The 24768-nt window shown below is 39.5% G+C and overlaps 1 protein-coding gene across 1 annotated transcript; it reads right to left on the minus strand.

Annotated features, from left to right (window-relative positions):
* Window positions 1–524: 524 nt before the first annotated feature.
* LOC106557360 (cystine/glutamate transporter) lies at window positions 525–24525 on the minus strand. Its single transcript, XM_087723012.1, has 12 exons — window positions 24252–24525; window positions 21063–21189; window positions 19482–19597; window positions 15007–15132; window positions 12658–12757; window positions 11964–12008; window positions 8514–8637; window positions 5497–5600; window positions 4249–4345; window positions 3739–3888; window positions 2909–3086; window positions 525–1651 (listed from the first exon to the last, which is right to left on the minus strand). Exons 1-12 carry the CDS (start codon window positions 24463–24465, stop codon window positions 1587–1589), a joined length of 1446 nt encoding a protein of 481 aa, XP_087579138.1. The 5' UTR covers window positions 24466–24525; the 3' UTR covers window positions 525–1586.
* Between the last annotated feature and the right edge of the window lie 243 nt (window positions 24526–24768).

The raw sequence follows: 24768 nt of genomic DNA on the forward strand, positions 1-24768 counted from the left end.
GTGAACCCCCATACATAACTAGTAATATGACTATATGTCCTAGTGCAGGGGTCCCTAACCCCCGGTCCGTGGCATGCCAGAAACCAGGCCATGCAAACAAAGCCCCATCTGCAGGATGCAGGCAACACGCAAAACCATACCGCCTCCGGTCCCTGGAAAAACCTCTCTCCATGGAACTGGGCCTGGAAGCCCAAAAGGTTGGGGCCATTGCTCTGGTGTTGAAAAGTTGTGCGGTTTCTCTTTCTGTTTGGCCATGATAGCATACTCCCAATTATATTTCTTAAGATACAGATTTTACATACAATCACCTCAGTGGTGGGTTCCGGATTCCGTTCCAATCGGTACGGTTGGAACAACCCTGGCGTCAGCCACATGGATGCGCGCAGCCTGTGCATGCGTCGTACTTGCCCGCGACACTCCAGCTGCTCAGCGGAGTGCCGTGCAGCCACTGTACGCGCCAGCATGTGCACAGAAGCGCCAAAAGCTTAAAGCAGAGGTAAGGAGCTCAGGCGGGTGAGTGGGCTCTCCGGAGCACTGTACCGGAATGGTACGCCCATACCAGGGCATGCCACCTGCAACCCACCACTGAAGCACCGTGTTCCCTTTGTTGTTGATTTTAAACATGACTCTGGCTAGTGCTTCAGCATTCTTTAAGGCTTAGAAGCAATTATTTACAGAATGCACAGTTATAATTTATTATTTTCAAGGAATTAAAAAAATCTGATTACCTCCATTACAAAAATTACTTACAAGTATATTTTTAAAGAAACAAATGGAACAAACATTAAAACAAATGATTGCAACACTTGCCCTAAATTTTTAGGGTCATATGTGTAGAATATTTACTTGGGATATGTCTCTCTAGTAGTAGTGTGCAGATCATTTCAAGATTTAAATTGCCAGATTTCAGAAACATCAGTCTCATCAGAAGTATTCCAATCTTAACAAAATGTTCTGGCTCTGAAAATGGTAAGTAGAAAAAGCTTATACTGAAATCACTTTTTTCTTTTGGTAGAGTCAGAGCAGGATATTCCAATGGCAGACCATTTCTGATAAGGTTGGCAATGGTTTTGAGGCTGGAACCTTTTGGATGTGGAAATTTAAACCTTGAAACATTTTCAATCTCTATTTTATACATCATTTTTGAACTGAATTTTCTTACTATACTTTTGTCCAAGGTTGAACATTTTTAGAGTTGCAATCCCACATTTCCTATGACAATAGATTCCTTATTTATATCATAAGAAGGAAGTGATGTATTGGACAAGAACATTATGGTTACTGTATATACTGAACTAAGACTTGCTTAAGGTTCTGCAGATATTGCTGTTGGGTTTTTCATAAAGGGTTTTGATTTATTTTTATTCCTTATAAACTGCTTGTTCAAGCTTCTGGGCAGACGATCAGTCTTATACCTTTAAAAGACAAAATGAAACGGGGTAATTCATGGAAAGGGATTCTCACATATTTTATCTCTTGCTGCTTGCTTTAAAATGGCTTGGAGGCATGTTCCTTACAGTAGTAGTGTGAGGATTTTGCAGGCTCCTTGCAGTCTACTGCTTTCCTTACTCCAATACACAACTCCTTCAATGCATCTGGACTTCCTGAAGAGTCACCTTCATCAGGATCTGTAGCTTCACTGTCATAGAGTCTAAATAGTTCCAAAGAAGAAACAATAAAATATTTCCTTTGAGAGCGCTATCATTTGATGTCCTTCAGTTAAAAAAGAATAATTACATTGCTTCAAATACTGGCTTAGTAGCATCTTCTCACGCTAGCACATTTTATTAAAAGACATACATTTTTATGAGCTACAGCTCTCTTGAACCATATATTTCCTTGTGAATACATTCCTATTTTGTTTGGTACTATCTTAAAATTAAATTTTAATGCCATTAACTGCATATGGCTTATTTGAATTTCAGCAACACAATATTCATGTATAGGCGTGTTGGTGAAGAGGTTCTGAAAAATATTCACCTAAGAATTTCTTGCAATTTTTTTTTTTGCTGAACATATTCTTTGTTTTCTCTAGAACTATATAGACGGAATATTAATAACTTATTTCTATTGCATATATATTTAGTGGTCCTAGACCAAGGGTGTCAAACTCAGTGCCTGTGGACTAGATCTGGCCTGTGGGGAGCTTAGATCCAGCCTGTGGGGCTGGCCTAGAAATAGCAAAGGACTGGCCTGCGGTGCCTCTGTTGCGAAAATGGGCCACGGGGGCACCTGCAGGCAGCCCCCACAGAGCCCATTTTTTACCCGAATGGCCTCCTGCTGTACCCTGCTCTCTTCCTAGATCCCACCAGTCAAAACTATTTAGCTCTTGGGACTGTAGCATACTTCCCCTTCCTGATGAATTGAGACTGGCTGATGAGATAGGATGAAACCTGTTGTGTAGGTAACCTGACTCCTACCTGACCCTATGTCCTTTTCCTTCTACTGCCCAAGTAGTGGCAAAGTAGAGTGCAAAGAAGCACATGGACAGAATAGTGTGGAGCAGGGCGGCAAAAACGGCGCAATGAAGTAATTAAGGTAAACTACTCCAAACTCAATTGCAGAAAATACGACTTCAGCAACAGAGTGGTCAACGCCTGGAATGCTCTACCTGACTCCATTTTTACATCCTCAAAACCTCACAGCTTCAACCTTAAACTGTCTACCGTGGATACCACCCCATTCTTAAGAGGTCCTTAAAGAGGGCGTGCATAAGCGCACCAGCATGCCTACCATCCCTGTCCTACTGTCCCCATTTATTTGTATTCATTTCCTTTGTTCATGTCCATGTTCATACTTATACCTGCTATCTTGTACATGTTTGACAAACAAAGTAAGTAAGTAGTCAGAGTAGTGAGCATATGACCTGGTACCTTCCCAATATAGTAGTATTCCTGGCTATACTTACTGAACTTTGATGTACAACAGCCTGGTATTCTAGTTTTCTGAACCACTAGATAGTAGACAGGTAAGCCAGATAAAGTTAAAGCACATCCAATACTGGTGTTCACAGGATCTGAATATAGTGATGTCCCCACAATGAAGAAACAGGCTACTGTGAATACCAGTGGGAAGAACAGAGGCACCTAAAAGAACGAGTCAGAAGGTAATCGACAGGCCATCTTTGAACATGCAAGCAACTATAAAGTTTACAACATGAGGAAGAACAATCAAAATATATTTATATAATCCTGCCAATCAAACGGCCAATAAATTATTCATGTGCTATGCAGGATTTTCTTTTTTGTGTGGTTTTATGAATCCTTTACTGTTGGTTTGAGAACATGGGAATTCAAATGAGAACATAAATTGATGTTTCTGTTGACAATGCACAATATGTAATTATGATTGTTACATTTAATCCTGATTAAATATTAAACATATTCCACAGTTAAAAATCAATTGTAAACTAGAATGATGGAATTTTATGTTTTAAATATTTCATTAGCAAACTACAGTCAAGATTTAGGGATCTTTACTTCTTTGCTTCAATCCAGAAAGAGACGAAAGGATAAAAAATTATGAATGAACGAGGATGATCATGAATATAGATAAAGATACAACACTAAATTAGAAGAAATAATAATTTATTGGACAAGAAACCATTTGTTTCCATTATGTCTTAACTGAATCAGTGTTTTATTTTTCTACTTATGTCTTCCTATGTTCCTATGTTAATGTCTTTCTTCCAGAAAACTAGAAGCACAACTCTGGTTTCTAATTCAATATTGATCCTACCTTAAAAGGTCTTAGTATTGTTGGATGTCGATAGCAATGTATCATGAACCCCAATGTGGTAAGTCCTATGAAGAACCAGCGGGAGAAGCTATAGAAGTTCAAAAGTCCATAAAGGTCACCAATGGACACCATCAAGTAGACCAAAGGTAACTGGGTCAAGAAAGAAAACCAACAGGACATATAAACATTTATTTTTGGTCCTTTTACTCAACAAAATTGAACAGTAGCAACAATTTTCTTTTAATACAGATATTTAGACCTGATTATAGGTCAGATCAGAGAAACCAATTTAGTTTGGATTGGTGATCTAAGTGATGGGAATGTTAATTATGAGAACCTGTATCAAATGTTAGCTGAAGGGCTTTTGGGGGGAATTATTTGGAAAAAATGAAACATCTGTGATCATAACATAGGATTCTGCTAAATAAAGGACATGTAGACTTCATTCTCAAATTCTTAGTTCCTTCATTTAAGAACAGGGAGGTAGAATTCTGAAATGTAAGCTCATACCATTAATATCAAAGCTGGGACAGGAGTGTGTCTTTCCAGGTGTATCATTGAAAAGAGAGCTGGCCACTGTCCTTCTCGCGCAGCTGCAAACAGCATCCTACGTAATAAAGATAGCTTTAAGTAAAGCCAAGTATTGGTTACAGTGAAGCACAAAAATTAATTTCATTGTTGTTTGTAAACTACAGCTTCTTGTCTTAGTTATGTGCTAACTTGCTTGTTCATCAGACTATGGTTTAAAAAACCCAATAGTATCTTGCATAAGTCCAGTGATAGAATTATATTTTGCTTCTTGAAAGTTGGAACAATGCAAGATTGTTAAAATGCATCATTGCAATGCTAGTGATATTTTTAAAAAGTGTTTTTTTTTTTTAAAAAAAAATATTGTTGGAATCCAATCATCTCTGGTTTGTGGCACATGTAAACTTATGATATGTATCTGTTTGCTGGATTTTTAAAAAAACTTGCAGTATAAGAACTATAGTATGTTCAATGCTATATTAAGTTTTTCTTTAAACTGTATCAGAACATTACATAAATTCATATCTTTCTTTTTTATAGCCATCTCTTCTCTTTAAAGAATGTGGATACACACATAAATGTTTTATTTATATTAAGGATTTATTGTGATGGCTTGTTTTTCCTATAATTCATTAGAATTTAGAAGTTTCCCTATAAAATTGCTATTTGAAAAAAAGGAACCAAAACATATATTTCTAATACTATACCTCAGTATAGTATTGTATACTGTGGTATAGTATTGGTGGTGTCAAATTCAATTTAATTGGGGGGCCACATCAGGGTTGTGATTGACCTCAGAGGCAGAGGGTGTGGCCAGGGGTTTATGGCCCCTCATTGAAGCTCCATTTCATTCATTGAGGCTCCATTTTCAGCCACAACTACCCTCTCCAGCTCTATTTTTGGCCGCAACAACCTCCAGCAGCCCTCTGCCAGCAAAAACGGAGCTCAGGAGGGCTGCGCGTGGCCTCTCTGAGCTCCATTGTTACTGACGGTGGCACCATGGGCCAGTCCTTCGCTGTTTCCAGGGCAGGCCGTGGGCCAGATCTAAGCACCCTGCAGGAGGGATCCGGCCCCCAGGCCTTGAGTTTGACACTCCTGCTATGTATTTATACATGACTCATTCCATTCTTCTTTTTAAATTTATTTTTATACCTTTATATTATTTTGAAAGATCAGTAACCAGAGTCAGAATCCAATTTATGGTGTTCAAAATACTTTTCAAGATTTTACCTGGATGCAGCAAATATTCCTCCATTCAAAGCACCAAAACATGAGAGAGCTACAAGGATCAGAATTCCAGAAGAAATGTTCTTGAAAACTTTATCAGTGAAACTCTAGGGGAAAAAAATGAGGAATCTTTATTTTTCCCTTCCCTTTATATATTTGTATAACATTTAGAAGGAGAAATTATTACTCTTTTATTTTACATATTTTTCTTTCTTTAGGTATCTTTCAAGAGAACTAGCACAGTAATAAAAGGCAAGACAAATACAGTGCTCATTTTATTAACTTTAAATTTTTTTTGGTGGTTGACATCTCCAAATGTATTCTTTAATTTATTTTATTGATTTTTAAAAAAATGGTATTTATCCATTGCTTCAATTCTAGTAACTGTAAGGCCCAGTTTACAATTATTCACATAATAATCATGAAATTAATTCAGTATAATGGAAAACAATAACAAATCATAAATCAAGTATCCATCCAAAATTATTTATGGTCCAAGATCAAATACAATCAAAAGACCAGAACACAAAGCAATATCTATAAAAGGAAAATGTCAAATGTCAAGAAAATCCTAAAGCAGTTAGCAGCTAACATTTGATAGCATGAGGGAAGAAACAGGCATTTTTAAATAGCTACACATATTGACAAGAATTTGGCAAGGCCTTTGAGATTTCTGAAGATCTCAAGGGAAGGATAAGTGCCTCCTGTTTACAATAGGCAATTAAGAGTTATTAACAATTGGAAGTATTAATTTGATCACCTTTGGTGTACAAAGGATATTTTCATGTATATGAGAGACAATTTCTTATGTCTGAATCTGAACAGAAACAAGTTCAATTTTCATATGGGATATTTATATATCTGCCACAGAGGTGAAATGCTCTGAAGTCTGCTACCGGTTCACAAATGTGCGTTTCACGCACATGCGCATTGTAGACGCTCAGAAGCCTTTTCTGAGTCTGCAACGGTAAGTAGAACAGCGAGGGGGAGGTAACAGCTATGCCACACGATTTAGATTCGCTAAAAAGCAGGATTTCCCTCTTTTTAGCATTTTTAGCGAACTGGTATTAAAAATATAAAATATTTTTTAGAAAAAATCCGACCTTCAGCTGTGCAACAATCAGCTGTGCTGTGCGATTTCTAATGAATATAAATTGTGCGGCACAGCTGATTGTTGCACAGCTGACTATTGGTTTGCTTGAACTGGTAGCATTTTTTTACTACCAGTTCGGGCGAACCAGCATGAACCATTAGCATTTCACCCCCGATCTATCAGTTATTATCCTAAAAGGAACTATCTTGATATTACATAAAATGTGATGGAAATATGTCCAGATAGACTGGGGAGGAGGAATATTTGTGCTATGAAAGGGATGGGAGAGGTTGGCTCTGGCATTTTGAATGTCCAGATCCCCAATCCTCTGTTTTTATCAAGTCCCAAAGCAGGTAGTGTGACAAGACCACAAGATGCCACATTGTCATTAATTTGCCTTCTTATATTGGAACTTATTAAGCAAGATGAATAAACTAAGGAAGTTCCCCAAAACTTCTTTGGTTGAAATTTTGCTTCAATCAAAATTTAGCAAAACCCAAAGTGGCACGTGAAGCCATGTTGCCTGGCACACCCAGCCTTGCCTGTTTCTTTTCCGGGTTTCTGGCGCACATGCATGTGAGATGATCAGCTGTGCATGGCACTGCCGAAAACTGGTGTGCACATGTGCAGCGGCCAGCTGATTGTTGGGTGCGCATGTGCGCCGGAACCTGGAAGTTCAGCTTTTCCGAAGAGCGATCCCTTTGCGTGAGGAGCACTGCTGAAAACCAGCCTGCACAGCTGCCAGCCAGCTGATTTTTGGGTGTGCATGCGTGCTAGAACCTGGAGGTTTGACTTTTCTGAGTGCAGCCCTGAGAAGCGCGTGCACCGTTTTTGCATGACTGTTTTGGCATTCGGTGCCAAAAAGGTTCGCCATCACTGCCATATAGCATCAAACCCAGAGCTTTAGCTTTAAATAGTTTAATAGCTGTTGGACAGAATGGTTATGAAATTGACCTGCATAATTTAATTGCGAGAGGCACTTTGGAGACTTTTACTAGAAGCTCTCTTGTTTAAATAGATCAGTAGGAGAACATTGAATGTAGATGCATAGATATTTAAAGGATTTTACCTGCTTGACTTTGTTGTTAATTGTTCATTTAATGGAGCCTTAAAGTGTTTCTTAGAGAATACCTGTACTTTAGTTTTGGAGCAATTAATTTCTAGATGTTTTCCAGAGTAATAAAGTGGTAGAGATTTAAGGCATTTTCAAAGGTTTACAGTTAAAATATCAAAGATATACACGTCCATCATTTTGACAACTAAAGAGACAGATGTATTATTACTTTACTTTGAAGAGTATGGGGAGAGGAATCAATTTTCAGATGAATGGACTATTTAGTAGACAAACTGAGACTTAAAGAATGTGACCTTGCAACTTCTACTCACAACAGTCTATTATAAGTTTTATAACAACATTATAATGCAGAATGCAAATTTCTTCACTCAGAAAGTAGCCTGAAATCTATCCATCATTACTTATGAATATGTATTACTTATGCATACATGTGCTTGTATCATTTCCCCCACCTTTCTGAAATGGATAAATATGACTCCATTTCTTTGTCTGCAGAATGTATCTTCCACTATTTGGAGGTCAGCTCTCCAGGATGAACCATCTAATAAACACAGCAGTGAGCTTTGATTTTTTTTGGAGGGGGGGGGGTTCCTGAGTTTTGATTCCACATGAAGAAATGTCTTCATTAATATTATGGCAACCATTTAATTTTGATTGTTTTTAGGTGCACAAGCATTTTTTTACTGAATGCTTTGTGTGCTTGTTTCGTGGTCCATGAAACCAGTTTACTTTAGGCATTCAATTTGTTATTTTTTTAATGAACCTGATCCCCCCCCCTCCAGTATGTCTTCTTACTCCTGGTTTTACTAACAGCACTTAAAGAATTGCAAATAATGAGCAAAGGACACTCACCACAGCTACTGCATCTGAACTGAGAATTTCTTGTGGTGTCAAGACAGCATAGTAAGATACATTAGTAAGGATGTAACAGATTGTAACAACAATTAAGGAAACTATTGCTGCCAGAGGAATGTTCCTGAAAAACAAAAACTTAATTTTAATGCAGTCCAGCAATAATTGTACGTTATCTTTTGGCTATGTCTAACATTAGATTAACCAGCCCGTATGCCATGATGGGCTTTATACATGGTAACCATTATTTAAGCAGTATACAACCAAAATTGCTCCCACAAGCTTACTGGTGCAAAGTACAGAGCAGGTGTTACATAGGCAGGTTGAGGCCTGCTTGCAATTGTGCCCCTGAAATCTGGACTTGCTACAGCTTCCTAGTAGTCTTCAATGGTATCTCATATAAAGTATGTTGCAACCAGTGGTGGGATTCAATTTTTTTTACTGCTAGCTATGTGGGTGTGGCTTGCTGGGCATGGTGTGACTTGGTGGGTGTGGCAGGGGAAGGATACTGCAAAATCCCCATTCCCTCCCTGCTCCAGGGGAAGGTTACTGCAAAAGCCCCATTTCCTCCCGATCAGCTGGGACTCGGGAGGCAGAGAATAGATGGGGGTGGAGCCAGTCAGAGGCGGTATTTACCGGATCTCCAAACTACTCAAAATTTCCCGCTACTGGTTCTCCAGAACTGGTCAGAACCTGCTGCATACCACCTCTGGTTGCAACCGTCCAACGATAAGATAACCGACTTATGAGTTGTGACAATTTTGGTATGGGAATTGGTGCACTACATGAATTTGTGTAAAAGCACTCAAAGCTATAGTTCCTATTTAATGCTTAAGCAAGATCTGTGAATAAGAGACACCCCCCCCCAAATGCGCACTAGCCCAGAAAAGGGAAGTGCAATCCTGTTTAGTACTAAAAATGGAACCACTCCAGATACAGGAGGTCCAAACATCCACAGCCACTCAGACTTGAGCTTAAGTGTTCCTTCTATTCCAAACCCACAAAGCTTCCATGCATTCGGGTAAAACCTTGATATAATTTCCTGACTGCTTCAGCAGGGGATTGGACTAGAAGGCCTCCAAGGTCCCTTCCAACTCTGTTATTCTGGATTTCAACAAATGACCTTACCTAGCGGCCTCATGTAGATGGTAAATAGGAAGGGTGAGAGCATTGAACTGTGAGGCCTGTTACATAAACAGGAGATTTGGAATCAACAAAAATGTTCAACCCTTTTGCCAGCATAATTTCATGCATACTCTGTAACAGAGTAAACTCTAGGCTACATTAAACTATTAGCCTTAGCTGTACAGAAGTAGAAGGCAAGCAAACCAGTTAACATAATCTGTTATTTTCTCCTTTTTTCTGATGCAGAACTGATAAGTTATGTTATTTTCCTGGCTGCCTCCATTGAAACAGCTCTTTAATTATGGCAATTTTGGTGATGCCAACAGATTGTCTGACATAAAGGTACAGTCCAGGATCCAAAATAATCACTCTGTCATAGTAAAGTTATAAATAAAACCTGAGAATAGGAGTTTATTCAGAGGAACTGCTGAAGTGACCAAGAATAACAGAGTCTTCAAAATCAGAATGCTGGGAAGAAAAAGGAGATCTTTGCTGGAAGAAGTTAATAGATGGCACTCTTAAGATAGCTGCAGATAGCACTAGCTCTTGGTTGTAGTACTGAACAAAGTTGGCAGGTAAACTTGATAGACTGATTGCAGATTTGAACAGACAATCAAGACATAGGAGCTGTTAGGAGGCATGGGCTTTCTTCAATTAAGCCCTAATAACTCTTTTTGGTTCATCCTAGACCCGGGATGACGAACCTATGGCACACGCGCCACAGGTGGCATGCAGAGCCATTTGTCAGAGCATGCAAGGCGTTGCCCTGTCAGCTGGCCAGCATGCATGTGTTCAGCCTTTTTTAAAGCCATTTTTCACCCTCCCCAGGCTCCAGAGGCTTTGTAGGAGCCTGGGAAGGGCGAAAAGAGCCTCCCTTGCCCCCCTGGAAGCCCTCTGGAGGCTTCAGGAGCTTTCTGGAAGCCTCCAGAGAGCAAAACACCAGCCCTATGGGCAAACCGGAAGTTTGGGAACAGATTTCCGGTTTGCTCGAGGGGTCGGTTTAAGCCCTCCGCAGGCTTCAGGGACCTTCAGGAGGCTTCCCTGCCTCCTGAAGGTCCCTGAAGCCTGTGGAGAGCCTCGGGTGGGTGGGTGGGGAGACTGTTTTCACCCTCCGCGGGCTCCTATAAAGCCTCTGGAGCCTGGGGAGGGTGAAAAAAAGCATGCAAAAAATGGGGGAGAGCGCCTCTCATGCATGGGCACTGGAGGGGGGTTTGTGTGTTGCATTATGGGTGTGGCACGCCCACGCATGACCCCCATGCGCTCTCCCCTTATGGCATGTGAGCCAATAAAGGTTCACCATCGCTGTCCTAGACCTTTGATAAAAAGACAAGAAAACCAGATGGACGTGCCAGAGGTGTACTGGACTTGATAGTTCCTTGTCATCTAACTCCTTGTTCCAAGTTCAGATTTTTGTCCTGGGACTTTGTTCGATCTGCACCCTCTGCTTCCTGACCTCAGAGTAGCAGAGTTTTTCAAAAGAGCCTTGGGAATAGAACTGTTACAAGTCGCAAGTGTGCCCCCCCCCGGCTCCCTGGTCATGAATGTGCATGACAAGCAATTTTGGATTGGCATGATATATAAATCCACTCGGGTGGGCTGCTACGGGTTTGTCCGGGTTCGGGAGAACCTGTAGCTAACGTTATGGCCGGTTCGGAGAACCTCCAAATCCCATCCCTGGCTGGCCCTGCCCACCCTACTCCACCCCTTTCAGGAGTCTACACGTGGCCCGTTTTGGATGCAAGGTAAGTGCAGGGACCATGCGGAGGCTTGGGGAGGGGGGGGGGAAATGGGCCTCCTGGAAGGCCTCCGGTGTGTGTGGGAGGAAAGCTTTGCACTCCCAGAGGCTCGAGGAAAGCCTCTGGAGCCTGGGGAAGGCGAAAATGCTCCCCACCACCATGGTGCAGAAGGCAAGCTAGGCCATGCCCACTATGGCCAAGCCCATCCAGCAACTGGGCAGAGAATCTGTTGCTGAAATTTTTGAAGCCCACCCCTGAATCCACTACATATTATATGTATTTTTAAATCCAATATATTATATAAATATATAGCATATTCTTGGACTCTAACAACTGCTAACTTCTCAGTTTTACTCATTTACAACATTTCAACTTCATCCCCTGATTTCTCAGTTGTCCGACAAATTTTTGCGAAACTTATGGATCTTCTAGTCTTTCTCTCCCCTCTTTAATTGTTTAGTTCTCTCCTGGGTTGAGACTGTAGTTTGTATAATACATAGCTACTAAATTTCCTTGGCAAGAACACCCTCTAGATGTCACATGATAACAACAATAAATGCAAAATGGCTGATTATTGTTGCACACTCACTTTTTAGGATTTACAATTTCTTCTGTTACAAAGTTTATATAGAACCTGAAACAAATAAGAGTCAAGAGTCAAAATATGCCCTGATCCACTTCAAATAGTTTGTTCTAGTAGAGACTTTGCATTTTATCTTAAAGGAGAGCCGTAATTATTGGCTAATGCCTAATCACATAAACAGCATCAAGCCAATTACAAAAATGCCGTTATAATTTAAAGTTTTCAGAAATGCAATTCACAGTTCATTCAGACAGGCTCTGTCAACCTTAAAAAGGCAGCTCATAGCTTTAAAAAAGTTTGTGATACATTTAGGGAAAAATAGCAGACACACTGCAATAGAGAACATTTAAGGCTATTAATGCACTGCCCAACTACTGCTTCAGCTGATATATTGCATGAACTCATAAACCGTAGTATACAAACAATACTGTTTGCTCATAAAATATGCTAAACTCAAATCCAGGAAAATTATCTTTGGAATGGCAATAGACATAATTTAAAAATAAAAGCAAACCAATCATATGGCTTAACATGATACTTGCATCCCGCTATGAATTTTGTGAAAGTTGATTACATGTGATGATTTCCAAATAGATTTTTTTTTAAAAAAGAAATGAGTTACAACTCTGAGGGTGCATCAATGTCCCTTCTACCTTTTACAAAAGGAAAAAGTTAAAAAGTTCATAATTTAGAAACTTACCATCCTCCATAAGCAAACATCCCAGAATAAAAAGCAAGAGGCAGCTTTTCAAGTGTTAAGGAACTTGTGTCAAAACTATCCTGGAAATTTTCATTATGACCTAGTTAAAAAAAAAAGGGAGAACGTATTTTTCCTCTTTCTTGTAACGAGCAATACAGATAATCCTCAGCTTGTGACTACAATTGAGCTCAGCATTTCTGTTGCTAGGTGAAACATTTGTGAAGTGAATTTTGTCCTATTTTACGACTTTTCATGCCACAGTTGCTAAGTGAATTGCTGCAGTTGTTAAATTAATAACACTATTGTTAAGTGGAACTGGCTTCCACATTGACCTTCCTTGTCTGATGGTTGCAAATGGGGATCACATGACCCTGGGATATGGCAACCGTCATAAGTATGAGTGAGTCAGTTGCCAAGCCTCTGAATTTCGATCGTGATCATAGGGATGCTGCAATGGTTGTAAGTGTGGAAAATGGTCATAAATCATCTTTTTCACTGCTGTTGTAACTTTGAACACTCACTAAATTATAAGGTAAGTCGAGGACCAGTGGTGGGTTCCTACCGGTTCGGCCAAACCGGTAGTGGTTTGGCGGCCTGGGAGGCTGGAACCAGCAGCAACCCAGGCCCGCCACACCCCCGAACTGGTTCCCCGGGCAGTGCTATTGGCCCCATCTTGTTTTTCGGTTCTGTGCATGCGCAGAACAATTTTAATTGCACTGCGCATGCACAAGCAGCACACACATGAGCAAACCAGCAGTAGTGCCTGCCGGAACCCACCCCTGTCAATGACTATCTTATAACTGGCATCTTTCTAATGTAAACTTTGGTATTATCTGAACAAGAGAATGTAAACAACTAACATTCCTGGAATTTAAAGGCTACCTAAATCAATAGCCACCTTCTTTTAAAAAACCCACATATATATTCGTATTCTCTTCTAGAGTTTTCCCTCTCCTTTTCCCATAGAACCTCTGAAGATACTGGGGTATCCACAAGGTATGATTTTTAAAAAAAACTGATGATGGTGCAGTCAAAGTCCTGCATATTTTTTATTATTGTGTTGCCCATAAATAGACTGAGCTTCAGTCTCATCATTGTAGCCATCATTGCAATTTTTTAAAACATATCTATGGACAACCCTGCAAGAAATGAAGTTGTTGTGCATGACAATATTTCAATCTGCTTGTAGAGTAAATGGAAAGGAGAGAGAGAGTCTCAACATCAGTGTCTGGCAAGGAAATTAAACAATAGGAGAACTTTCCATTCTTATTAACATATTTATTTGCCATCAGTTCGAGATGATTCTGAGTAGAAAATACCCAGAACAGGAAACAAGGGGAGAAATAATTGCTGGTGGAATCATCTCAGAAGCATGTGTGAAGGATCCTTGCCCCATGGGTCCTTCTTTGACAACTTAATTGAGACTAAATGTTGCATAATTCCAGTTCTCTTACTCAGTCAGCCATGCCTTAGAATAGAATAGAGTTGGACGGAACCTTGGAGGTCTTCTAGTCCAGCCCTCTCCTCAAGCAGGAGAAGAACTTACACTGTTTCAGATAAGTAGCTGTCTAGTTTCTTCTTAAAAACCCTTAACAGTGACCATGTTAGTAGAGACTAAAAGCTGGATTCTAATAATAAAACTTTGTGGAATTCTGGGAGTTGTAGAGGTAGATCTCTAGAAAAAGAACAAGAAAGCTGAGCTAGCAGAAATTACATTAGTTCAATGAATGTATGAATCTTTAAGAACAAAAAGGCTCTTGGCATCTTAGAACAGGGGTGTCAAACTGAAGGCCTGTGGATCGTATCCGTTCCCACAGGGTGCTTAGATCTGGCTCTCAGACCTGGCCTGGAAACACGGGGTCTCCAAGGCCCAGCCTGTGGAGACTCTGTCAGGGAAAACGCTGAGCTTCATTTTCCCTGGTAGAGGGTTGCAGGAGGCCATTGCAACAGAAAATGGAGCTTGGGAGCCTGTTTTCGCTGGTGGAGAGCTTGGGCCATCACAGGGGCCTCCGATATGAATGACATCAAGCTAGCCATGCCCCCTGGCCACCACCCCCAGATCAAACACAAACCTGATGCAGCCCTCAATCTAATTGAGTTTGACACTCCTGCCTTAGACTAGCGAATTAAGTCTGACTTGGATAAAAATAACCCTTCAAGTAAAGGATAAAAAAAAACCCATTAAAGTATTTCTGAGAGTGGTCAGTCCCTAAGTGTCTTCTATCTCTTTTTCCTTTATCTTTCCAAGAGCCTCTTGGTGTTGTTTTGTTTTTTGTAATTTTGTCAACCTCCTTTTCTTCTGATGCTCCCTCTCATCTAATTTCTCATGAGATTTCTGATTAGTCTTACCATTTCTAAGAGCCAAGATCCCAGGAACAATAATTAGGCCGACGGTGATCATCTTCAGGACAGTGAGTCCTGTCTGTACTTTGGCAGCCCAACTCACACTCCAACAGTTCAGGACTACTGCTAAGGCTAAATTGGCAGAGAGAGAGAAATGATCAAGCCGATTTAATCATGCTTTCAGTTAGGGCTTCTTTCCTATATCCTAATTGCAAAACTGAAGAAAGTGATAACAACCAGTTTGGATAAGAGCACCCCATAAACCTGAAAGCAAGCCAGATTCCTTTGGTGCAAGTAATTTACCTTAAAATTACGCAGGTGAGATCTTTTAAACTCTTCTTTTAAGCTAAGTAATAGAAAAGAATGTATACTGGACCAACAATATGATAGAATAAGAAATATGAAATAAAAGAAAATGGCTTAAAATTGTTAAGAAAATAATTAAACATGAACTGAAACTCTTCTTTTTTATTTAGTTAAAAAACACTAATGAAAATATTAGCTATACATAGAAAAAATGGTTCCACCACAAAACCGCACTCGACTAAACCACGCCCGACTAAACCGCGTTGCTGACGTCATCAACAGGGCGACAACAGCGCGGAGACAGAAGCACGCTGTAAACCCTAAACCTAAAATTAACCCCTAAACCTAACCCCCCCTAAACCTAATCCTAAACCTAACCCTAAACCTAACCCTTAACCTAACCCTAAACCTAACTCTAAACCTAACCCTTAACCTAACCCTAAACCGAATCCTAACCCTTAACCTAACCCTAAACCTAACCCTAACCCTTAACCTAACCCTAAACCTAACCCTAACCCTTAACCTAACCCTAAACCTAACCCTAACCCTTAACCTAACCCTAAAGCTAAGCCTAAAGCTAACCCTAAACCTAACCCTTACCTTAAGTTGAATCGGCTTGCTTTCAAAGTGCTATTTAAAGCGCCCTTCTTTCTCCGCGCTGGCTGTTGTCGCCCTGTTGATGACGTCAGCGACACGGTTTAATCAGGTGCAGTTTAGTCGAGCGCAGTTTTGACGGGTCACGAGCAAAAATATGCTGCTGCATATTGGTTGACTGATCTTTCCAATGTTGTTTAATAGATTTATGCAAAGAGATGATTTTGAGCTGCCTTGAATAAGCAACTACATTCCAGAGAATCAATCTTTCTTTCTTTCTTTCTTTCTTTCTTTCTTTCTTTCTTTCTTTCTTTCTTTCTTTCTCTTTTCCTTCCTTCCTTCCTTCCTTCCTTCCCATCACCCACTCACTGAATGATTCATCAAGCTGCTTATATATATGTTGTCTGTTCCACAAATTCTACACCAATTTGCGGGGACTATCCATGCAGTGAACTTCTTATGGGCAAAGGTATCACATTATATAGGGTATTTATAGCCCAAGAGTTTTTACATGTTTTTGCAGCATGAATGCAACTATTAGAATTCCTGAATAAATAGGGATCTAGTACATGCTAAGATTTTAATGGTGTCAAATAGTAGCTTTTAAGCTGAGCACAGGAAGAAGCTGAATTCAAATTACTTTCTTATTCACCCATTGCACTAAGCCATGGTTTGTTTCAATCATGGATTACTGAATAATTTTCTGTCTAACTTTCCTTTGGAAGAGGAAATATCAATTTAGGATTGTCTTGGTGGTGGAGGTGAGGGATGGCTAGTCGCTAGAGAAGATGGTGTATTGGTTGTTATTACCAATCCAGCATTTCCAATAATTTTCACAGTTTGCATTTGACTACCATAGTATTCAACTGATTGGCAATATTTGTAGTAAAAAAAGATAACTTACAAAGATAATTCGCAAAAGGCAGAAGCTTATACAAATGATTCAAAGGTAGCTGAAGTGCACTCCATGCTAGCAATGAAGATTTGATGGGGGAGGATGTTTTCATGGCGTGTACAAAAATTAATCACTGTTAAGGATGAAACTTTAAACTGATTTGATAAGAAAACTAATTAAGCAACGAACAGATATTAAGGTAGAATGTGGTATGTTAGATAATATGATCTAACAGATGTCGGTAGATACGTTGCTAATAAATTCAGTGAAAATAATTTTCTTCTCAAGTTTCAGAAGTTGTCCAGACTTCTGTTGCCTTTACAAAAAAATGTGTTTGATACTGGAAGAATTCAAAAAGATATTACAGACATTAAACCAATACCCAGGATCAGAATAAAAGAAATGATTTTGGAATTAGAGAACATGTAGAAAAGACTGATTAACTCTATATTTTATCTCCAAACGTTATTATCGTTACAAAGAAGAAAAGCTTTCAAATCTTTCCCAGAAAAACTATGAAAAAGGGGAATAAGGTATAAATTGGAGGTTCCTTTCAAGCTAGTTTTATTTCAACCACAAGAAAGGACGACTGTTTCTATGCTTCTAGAGATGAATAGAATTTTAACAAGAATTAACAGAGATGATGCTTAAAGAACGGATATATCTTTTAAAGAAAAAGATATGGTAAAAAAAGATTTTCTGGCATTAGGGACTTACAGGATGGCTGGTAATTATAAAATGCTCATAAGACTGGAAATAGGAAATAAATAAATAAGATAAAATACAAAGAATGGAAAAGAATTATATAGAAGTTAATATCAGATAGCAGAAATTAGAGCTCAGCATAGCTCTCATCTAACCTAGAACAATTAGAGGAGAGCTATGCTGAGCTTCAATTTCCCCTATCTGATATTAACTTCTATATAATTCTTTTCCATTCTTTGTATTTTATCTTGTTTCTTTCTTTCCTATTAGAGGATTTAATTAACTCTCGGTGAACCTCTGTTTATATGGGTCTAGTTAGATTGGGAGGTTGAGAGGTGGGGGATAAATGGAGAAGGGAACTGAGGGACAGTTTGAAAAAGGATTTGGGAAGCAAGTAAAAAAATGGCAAAAATGATGTTGAAGATTTCACAAATAGCAATAGCACTTAGATTTATTTACCACCCCATAGTGCTTTACTATAGGGGGACACGGTGGCTCGGTGGCTAAGGCACTGAGCTTGTTGATCAGAAAGTTGGCAGTTCAGCGGTTCAAATCCCTAGTGCCGCATAACGGAGTGAGCTCCCATTCCTTGTCCCAGCTTCGGCCAATCTATCAGTTTGAAAGCATGTAAAAAATGCAAGTAGAAAAATGGGGACCACCTTTGGTGGGAAGGTAACAGCATTCTGTGCGCCTTCGGCCTTTAGTCATGCCGGCTACCTGACCATGGAGCAGTCTTTGGACACTGCTGGCTCTTAGGCTTAGAAACGGAGATGAGCACCACCTCTAGAGCCAGAATTCAATTCGATTCAATTTATTAGATTTATAGGCCGCCCAATCCTGGAGGACTCAACTAGCAGGGAAACCTTTACCTTTACCTAGTGCTTTACAGCACTCTGTGGAAGGTTTGCAAAGTTAGCATATTACCCCCAACAATCTGGGGCCTCATTTTACCTTGGAGGGATGGAAGGCCGAGCCCCATGAGGATCAAGCTCCAGACTGTGGGTACAGTTAGCCTGCAATACTGCATTCTAACAACTGCACCACCAGAGCTCATATAATCACAAAAAAGTGGCTTGTAAGTTAAATAGGGTTCTAACATTGGGGCTGAACAAAAAGTAATTGCATCCTTGAATAAACTACCTGGGTGAATTTGGTTCTAATGTGTGGTTTAAATATACCCAGTTATGTGTGTGGATGGAACAAGTTTAAGGAAATCATGACAATTCTGAGTATTTGAGAGATTGCAAATTTTGAAGCATCTGCATGAACGTATTGCTATCTGGGGAAATGATGGATATTTCTATTTACAAAGGGATTTATATTTCTTTGTATTATTATATTTAGAGGCTGCCTGATTTCAGAATGATAATGGGCAGCTTGTACTTTAAAAGAGAAGAAAACAATAAAAGAAAAAAAATACGAACATCTGGACAACCCACAAACCACCCACCCCCAACAACTAGGGTTGAGAAAAATCCTGAGAACTGAGAAAAATTACCAAGTTCACAATCAGGCTAAACGATAGTTGGTTGAACAAACCACTGTTGGCTGACTACAGATAAAACATGAAAGAGAAAACCTGGTTTACAAAGCCTGTGTTCACCAAACCAAACAAACAAACACATCGTTTTATCATGTGTGTTAACCCATAGTCAAAACAAATAAGCTAAATTTGTACTAATCATTGCTACAGGATTTTCACTCTGCCCTACCTTGATTACATGTTAGAAATAGAAAGTGGGACATCAACTTAACAAGTTTTGGATTCTATGTTCATCAACTATTCCTGTACATCAACTGTAAAAATCTAGCATCATTGATTTGATCAGAATCATTCTGCAGTTGGTAGCTATTAAATCTTCCAGTTGTTTATCTTACTTCAGAGTAAAGATACTTAAAAAAACATTGAGACTGGGTAGTAAATACTTGTTTATTGATAATAAACTACAAGTACTTTGATCTTGCATTCACTGATACTCACTAATTCCTGCCATTGTGACCAATTTCACAGCCAGAGGAGGGACATGGCAAGAAGCAAAGAAAGGCTCAATGAGGTATCGACCAAATGCCAAAGACACCACAGCTATATTTGCAGGTCTGAAATATAAAAATCAGAAATGACAGAATATCAGATTTGACTTATGGATTCTCACTTGTGAAAAATCTGCAAGTGAAATGAAGTTGAAAATAGTGAAAATAGTGTCTGCTTTCAGAATTATTCATCTGGAAGACTGGATAGAAGATGAGGAGAACTCATGTCTTTCTCATCTTTCTCCTCTATGAGGAGAATGAGACGATGAGACATGTCTACTTCTAATGTGTGGCAGACGAAAGTTTATGATTTAATCAAAATGGTGGACTTGGTCCACACCTTGCTGTAAGACATTGATGGTTCAGTTACAGTGGAATAAGCCACTTCTGGTTTTAATCATTTTTTTATTGTTTTTAATATTTAAATTAAAATACTATATCATTTAATGTTTAAATATTGCTTTTGTATTTTAGTTTATATTGTGAATTCTATAAGCTAGCTAAAGCCTAGCAGGTTTCAGTCAGTAGATAAATCACATAATTAAATGCAAAGTCCAAGTCATAAGCTTCAGCCAACATGCTAAATTATCAGTACAATGTTACAAGTCATAAGAGACTAATAATTTTAACATATTAATAATAGGTTTTTTTGCAATGTGTGCTTTCCTCTTCACCTTCTTCTGGCTTATGATAATATAATAACAAAATGAAAAGGAGCAAGATTGCCCATAGTATATGGTCAAAAGAGTCAAGATGACTGTGGGATTATAACTCCACCCATTTTTATATACCTTACATATAAAAAAAGCTAAAGTTTTGGTGCAACATCACAATCACCATCTTGGTCTTTTTTTTTTTAACCACACTGTCTGTGGACTCTGCTGAAAGGAAATAAATCTGTATTGGTTGTTCTGACTATGGTGAAGTAAGAGTCTTGCAGAATCATTGTTTTGGCCTGAAATAGGAGTGGATCTACTCTATAGATGTAAGACTTGTCATCCACCAGCTACAGGAATCTCTTTCAAGTCTGTAGCTCCCAGATGTTCCCTGGAAGACAGTTCAATTGATTGAGGAGTGATCTGGCTTAGAGGGGGAGGACAATATCATTCAATCAATCCCAAATTGTTTTTTATAGAGCCAGAGAGGCAGGTCTATAGTTTATTGCAAGCAGGGCAGTGGTATCTGCCCCGCAAGAAATGAAAAAACCCATCCATCTTATGACTGAAAGGGAGAGGTCTTTGGTTTGTGATTGTTTTTCATCTGAAGTCTCCCTAGAGCTTTCTCTATTATTGCTTCCATTCTTCGTTCTTCCCCACTGTTCCCTGCCATTTCAGATGCTTTCCCCCCTCCCTCCTTCCAAACATTTGTTAGATCTCAGTGGTGCTCCATTCACCAGCTGTCTGCCTTTAAAAACACAGCTGGAACATGCCCCATTGAGAGATTTAAAGAGACAAAGCTCCCAATAAATCTTCCCATCATCTGGCATTCCTTCCTTTTTTAGACAAGGAAGAGAAAGAAAAGCCATCCTTACCGTATCATAATAAATTCAGCCCACAATCGGAGGAAAGCCGGCAATGGTCCTAGAGTCTCTAAAAGATAAATATAATGCCCGCCTGACTTTGTAATACATGTTCCGAGATCTGCATAGGACAGAGCACCTGGAATTCAACAACAACAACAACAAAAAAGAGTTGTAAGTCATATCCATTGTCCTGGGACAAAGTTCCACTAAACTCAATAGCACTTAGATTTATATACCGCTTTCTAAGCAGTTTACAGAATCAGCATATTGTCCCCAATAATCTGAGTCCTCATTTTACCGACCTGGAAGGCTGAATCAATCTTGAGCCTGGTGAGATTTAAACTGCCAAACTGGAGGCAGCTGGCAGTCAGCAGAAGCAGCCTGCAGTACTGCACTCTAACCACTGCGCCACTGCAGTGGTTAGAATACATGTCAAATGGTGCAAACATTCATCTGTGCATCAACAACTATGAAATAGTTTGAATCAAAACAAAATAATGACACAAAACAAAATGAATGACACAAGATTGCTTGGGAGGGAGGGGGATTTTTACCTGGAGAACTACAGTCATTTTATTTAAAATAGTTTTCTAATCTCTTTTGCGATTGTTCCCTAGCCTCTCCAAAGCTTAAACCATCCGAAAAAGAATACAGTACATGATGGCAAAACAGGTATTAAAATGTGTTCTAATATAAAAGGCTATCTCCTATTCTCTCATCAATGTTTCTGCATCCTATTTAGACAGAAAACATCTTGCTGGAAAGCTGTGAGTAGATTCCAAAGTATCTATTTGTTTAGTGACCATTCAAAGTTAGAATGGCACTGAAAAAAGTCACTCATGACCATTTTTCACAGTTACGACTGTTGTGGCATCTGAATGATCATGTGATCAAAATTCAAATACTTGGCAACTGGTTCATATTTATGAGTTTCAGTGTCTCACAGTCATGTGATCAGTTTTTAAGCCCTTTTGACAAGCAAAGTCGATAGGGAAGCCAGATTCACTTAACAATGGTGTTACTAACTTAATAACTGCAGTGATTCACTTAACACCTGTGGTGAGAAACGTGATAAAATGGAGGTGGGGGGGAACTTACTTAACAACTGTCTTGCTTAGAAACAGAAATTTTGGGCTCAAGGACTACCTGTATCCCAGTGGTGGATTCTGGATCCCTTTGCAACCTGTATGGTGCAACGGGGCCCGGGCTCCACCACATGAACATGCACAGCACGTGTGCACACGTATGCAGCATGTGCATGCGTCCTTACCTCCTGTGATGCCTCTGTGATGCTCCAGCTGCTTGGAGCATTGCATAGGTGCTGTATGCTCCATGCGCATGCGCGGAAGCGCTGAAGCGTTCAAATACAGGTAAGGAGGGCGGGCAGGTGGGTGGGCCCTCTGGAGCACTGTACTGGAACAGTACCGGGTGCTCCCGGCAGGCACAGGTACGCCTGTACCAGGGTGTACTGCCTGCAACCCACCACTGCTGTATCCCTTTCAGCTACTTGTGAAAATGTTATACAGTACTGTGAAGCATTGCTATGCCAGGTGCACTATATGCAATTTTGGAGGGCTATACCAAACTGCCATTCTGACTTACTAACAGGTGTATAGGCTGACCATCTGCTTTACTTTTCATAGGAAAAGCTTCTATTGGAGCATGTCCTTTTATTTGAAGGGATACCTAGCAATGTGTGATTTTTTAAAAAGAAGAAGAACCACACAAATAGGGATAGGTAGCCTCCTTCATCAAACATTAGCATCTGAGCACACATGGCCTCTTCCTTCCTACAGCAAAGTGCATTTTATCTCTATTTAAAGACAGAAGGGCCGCTCAATTTACATCAAAACATATAGACCAGTAAATGCAAACATTTAGAAAATTGCTGCCCTCTTTCATCCTCTTTCTTTGGCAATGATAAGTAGTGTAGACCCCTGAGGCATATAGATGCAAAAAAGAGGGAGTTGTTTTGAGCCAAAGAAAAGAGAAACCTCATATGCAAACGGAAATTCAGGGAACAAGGCGTACAGTGCCCATCTGCCAGGGGTGTCCAAACTTGGGAACTTAAAGACTTTGGACTTCAACTCCCAGAGTTCCCCAGCCAGTGTTTTGGATGGCGTAGACCCCTGGTCTACGCCATCCAAAACACATTCAATCTTCAACATGTGATAGGCAAACTCAGGGAGAGGGGAAAGGGACATGGATGTTCATTTGGAAGAATTAGCATGGAATAGAAGATACACTGTCATTTCCCCTATTTCTCTTCCATTTTTAATATGAAAGTGATGGATTGAGAACAAAAGAAGCTATTCTGTAGGGCAGCAGAAGGCCATAACATAAGAGGCATAAACAGGCCCATGTTTCCGTGGTAGAAACCCACAGAAATTCTACTAGCAAATTCTACTAGCAATAGTTTCTCACTGCCCTGTGGTGCGTAATGGCCCCTGCGGTTTCACTGGCATGATCATTGGGAGTCAGTAAAAGCCACATATTCCACATCAGCTCAAATATTAGATTCTCCCTCTCCCCATTTCATTTTTTAAGGAAATCATCATCTATCTATCATCTATCTACCTATCATTATCATTATCTCTATTTCTCTATTTCTCTCTCTTCTATCTATCTTCTATCATCTACATCTATCTATCTATCTATCTATCTATCTATCTATCTATCTATCTATCTATCTATCTATCTATCTATCATCTATCTATCTATCTATCTATCTATCTATCTATCTATCTATCTAACTATCTATCATCTATCTATCTATCTATCTATCATCTATCTAAATATCTATCTATCTCAATCAATCATCTATCTATCATATCTATCAATCAATCAATCAATCAATCTATCTATCTATCTATCTATCTATCTATCTATCATCTCTCTCTAATTATGATCTATCTATCTATCTATCTATCTATCTATCTATCTATCTATCTATCTATCTATCATCTCTCTCTAATTATGATCTATCTATCATCTATCTATCTATCTATCTATCTATCTATCTATCTATCTATCTATCTATCTATCATCTATCATCTATCATCATCTCATCTCTCTCTCACACACACAAACAAACCTATCTCCCTCATCTATCATCTAACTATCTTTTAATATTTTGAGTTTCTCAGGATGTAAAAATCAACATTTTAAAAATAAATAAAGGAAAGCTACACAACTCACCAAACAGAGACAGAATCCCACAAGCGAGCCATACAAGTAATGATACCCCTACATTGCCTGTGTTTTGCAATACCCCTTTAGGAGAAATGAAGATCCCACTGCCCACCATGCTGCCCACAGCCAACGCAATGGCCCGAGTAAGAGTGATCTTTCTCCTCAGAAAAACAGCATCCTTCTCCTCCACGGAAGCTTTTCTCTTCCTGCAGGGTCCCATATTTTCACCTCTATGTTTCCTCCAAAGTTTCGATGTCCGGCACCCCTTGAGTTACTGATTGTCTGGCAATTCTGCTCTGTGCTATCAATTCCTCTTTCTCTTCGTTTCTCTTTACTTAGCTAAGAGCACAGTTTGGCTGGGGATTCTGTGGAATAATGGGAGCATGAAGTAAACAAATATTTAAAGAAAAATATCAGGTGGGATAGGAAGTAGAGGCCAAAATCCTAAGGAACGATGTATGCTGGTGCTTTCACTGCAGTTGCTGATAAACACGTGCAGGTCCAATTCTCAATTTTGCATCCA

Source organism: Thamnophis sirtalis, unplaced genomic scaffold (genome assembly GCF_051295495.1).
Source record: "Thamnophis sirtalis isolate CommonGarterSnake01/CBP01778 unplaced genomic scaffold, rThaSir2_p1.2 scaffold_9, whole genome shotgun sequence".
Classification (NCBI taxonomy): Eukaryota; Metazoa; Chordata; class Lepidosauria; order Squamata; family Natricidae; genus Thamnophis; species Thamnophis sirtalis.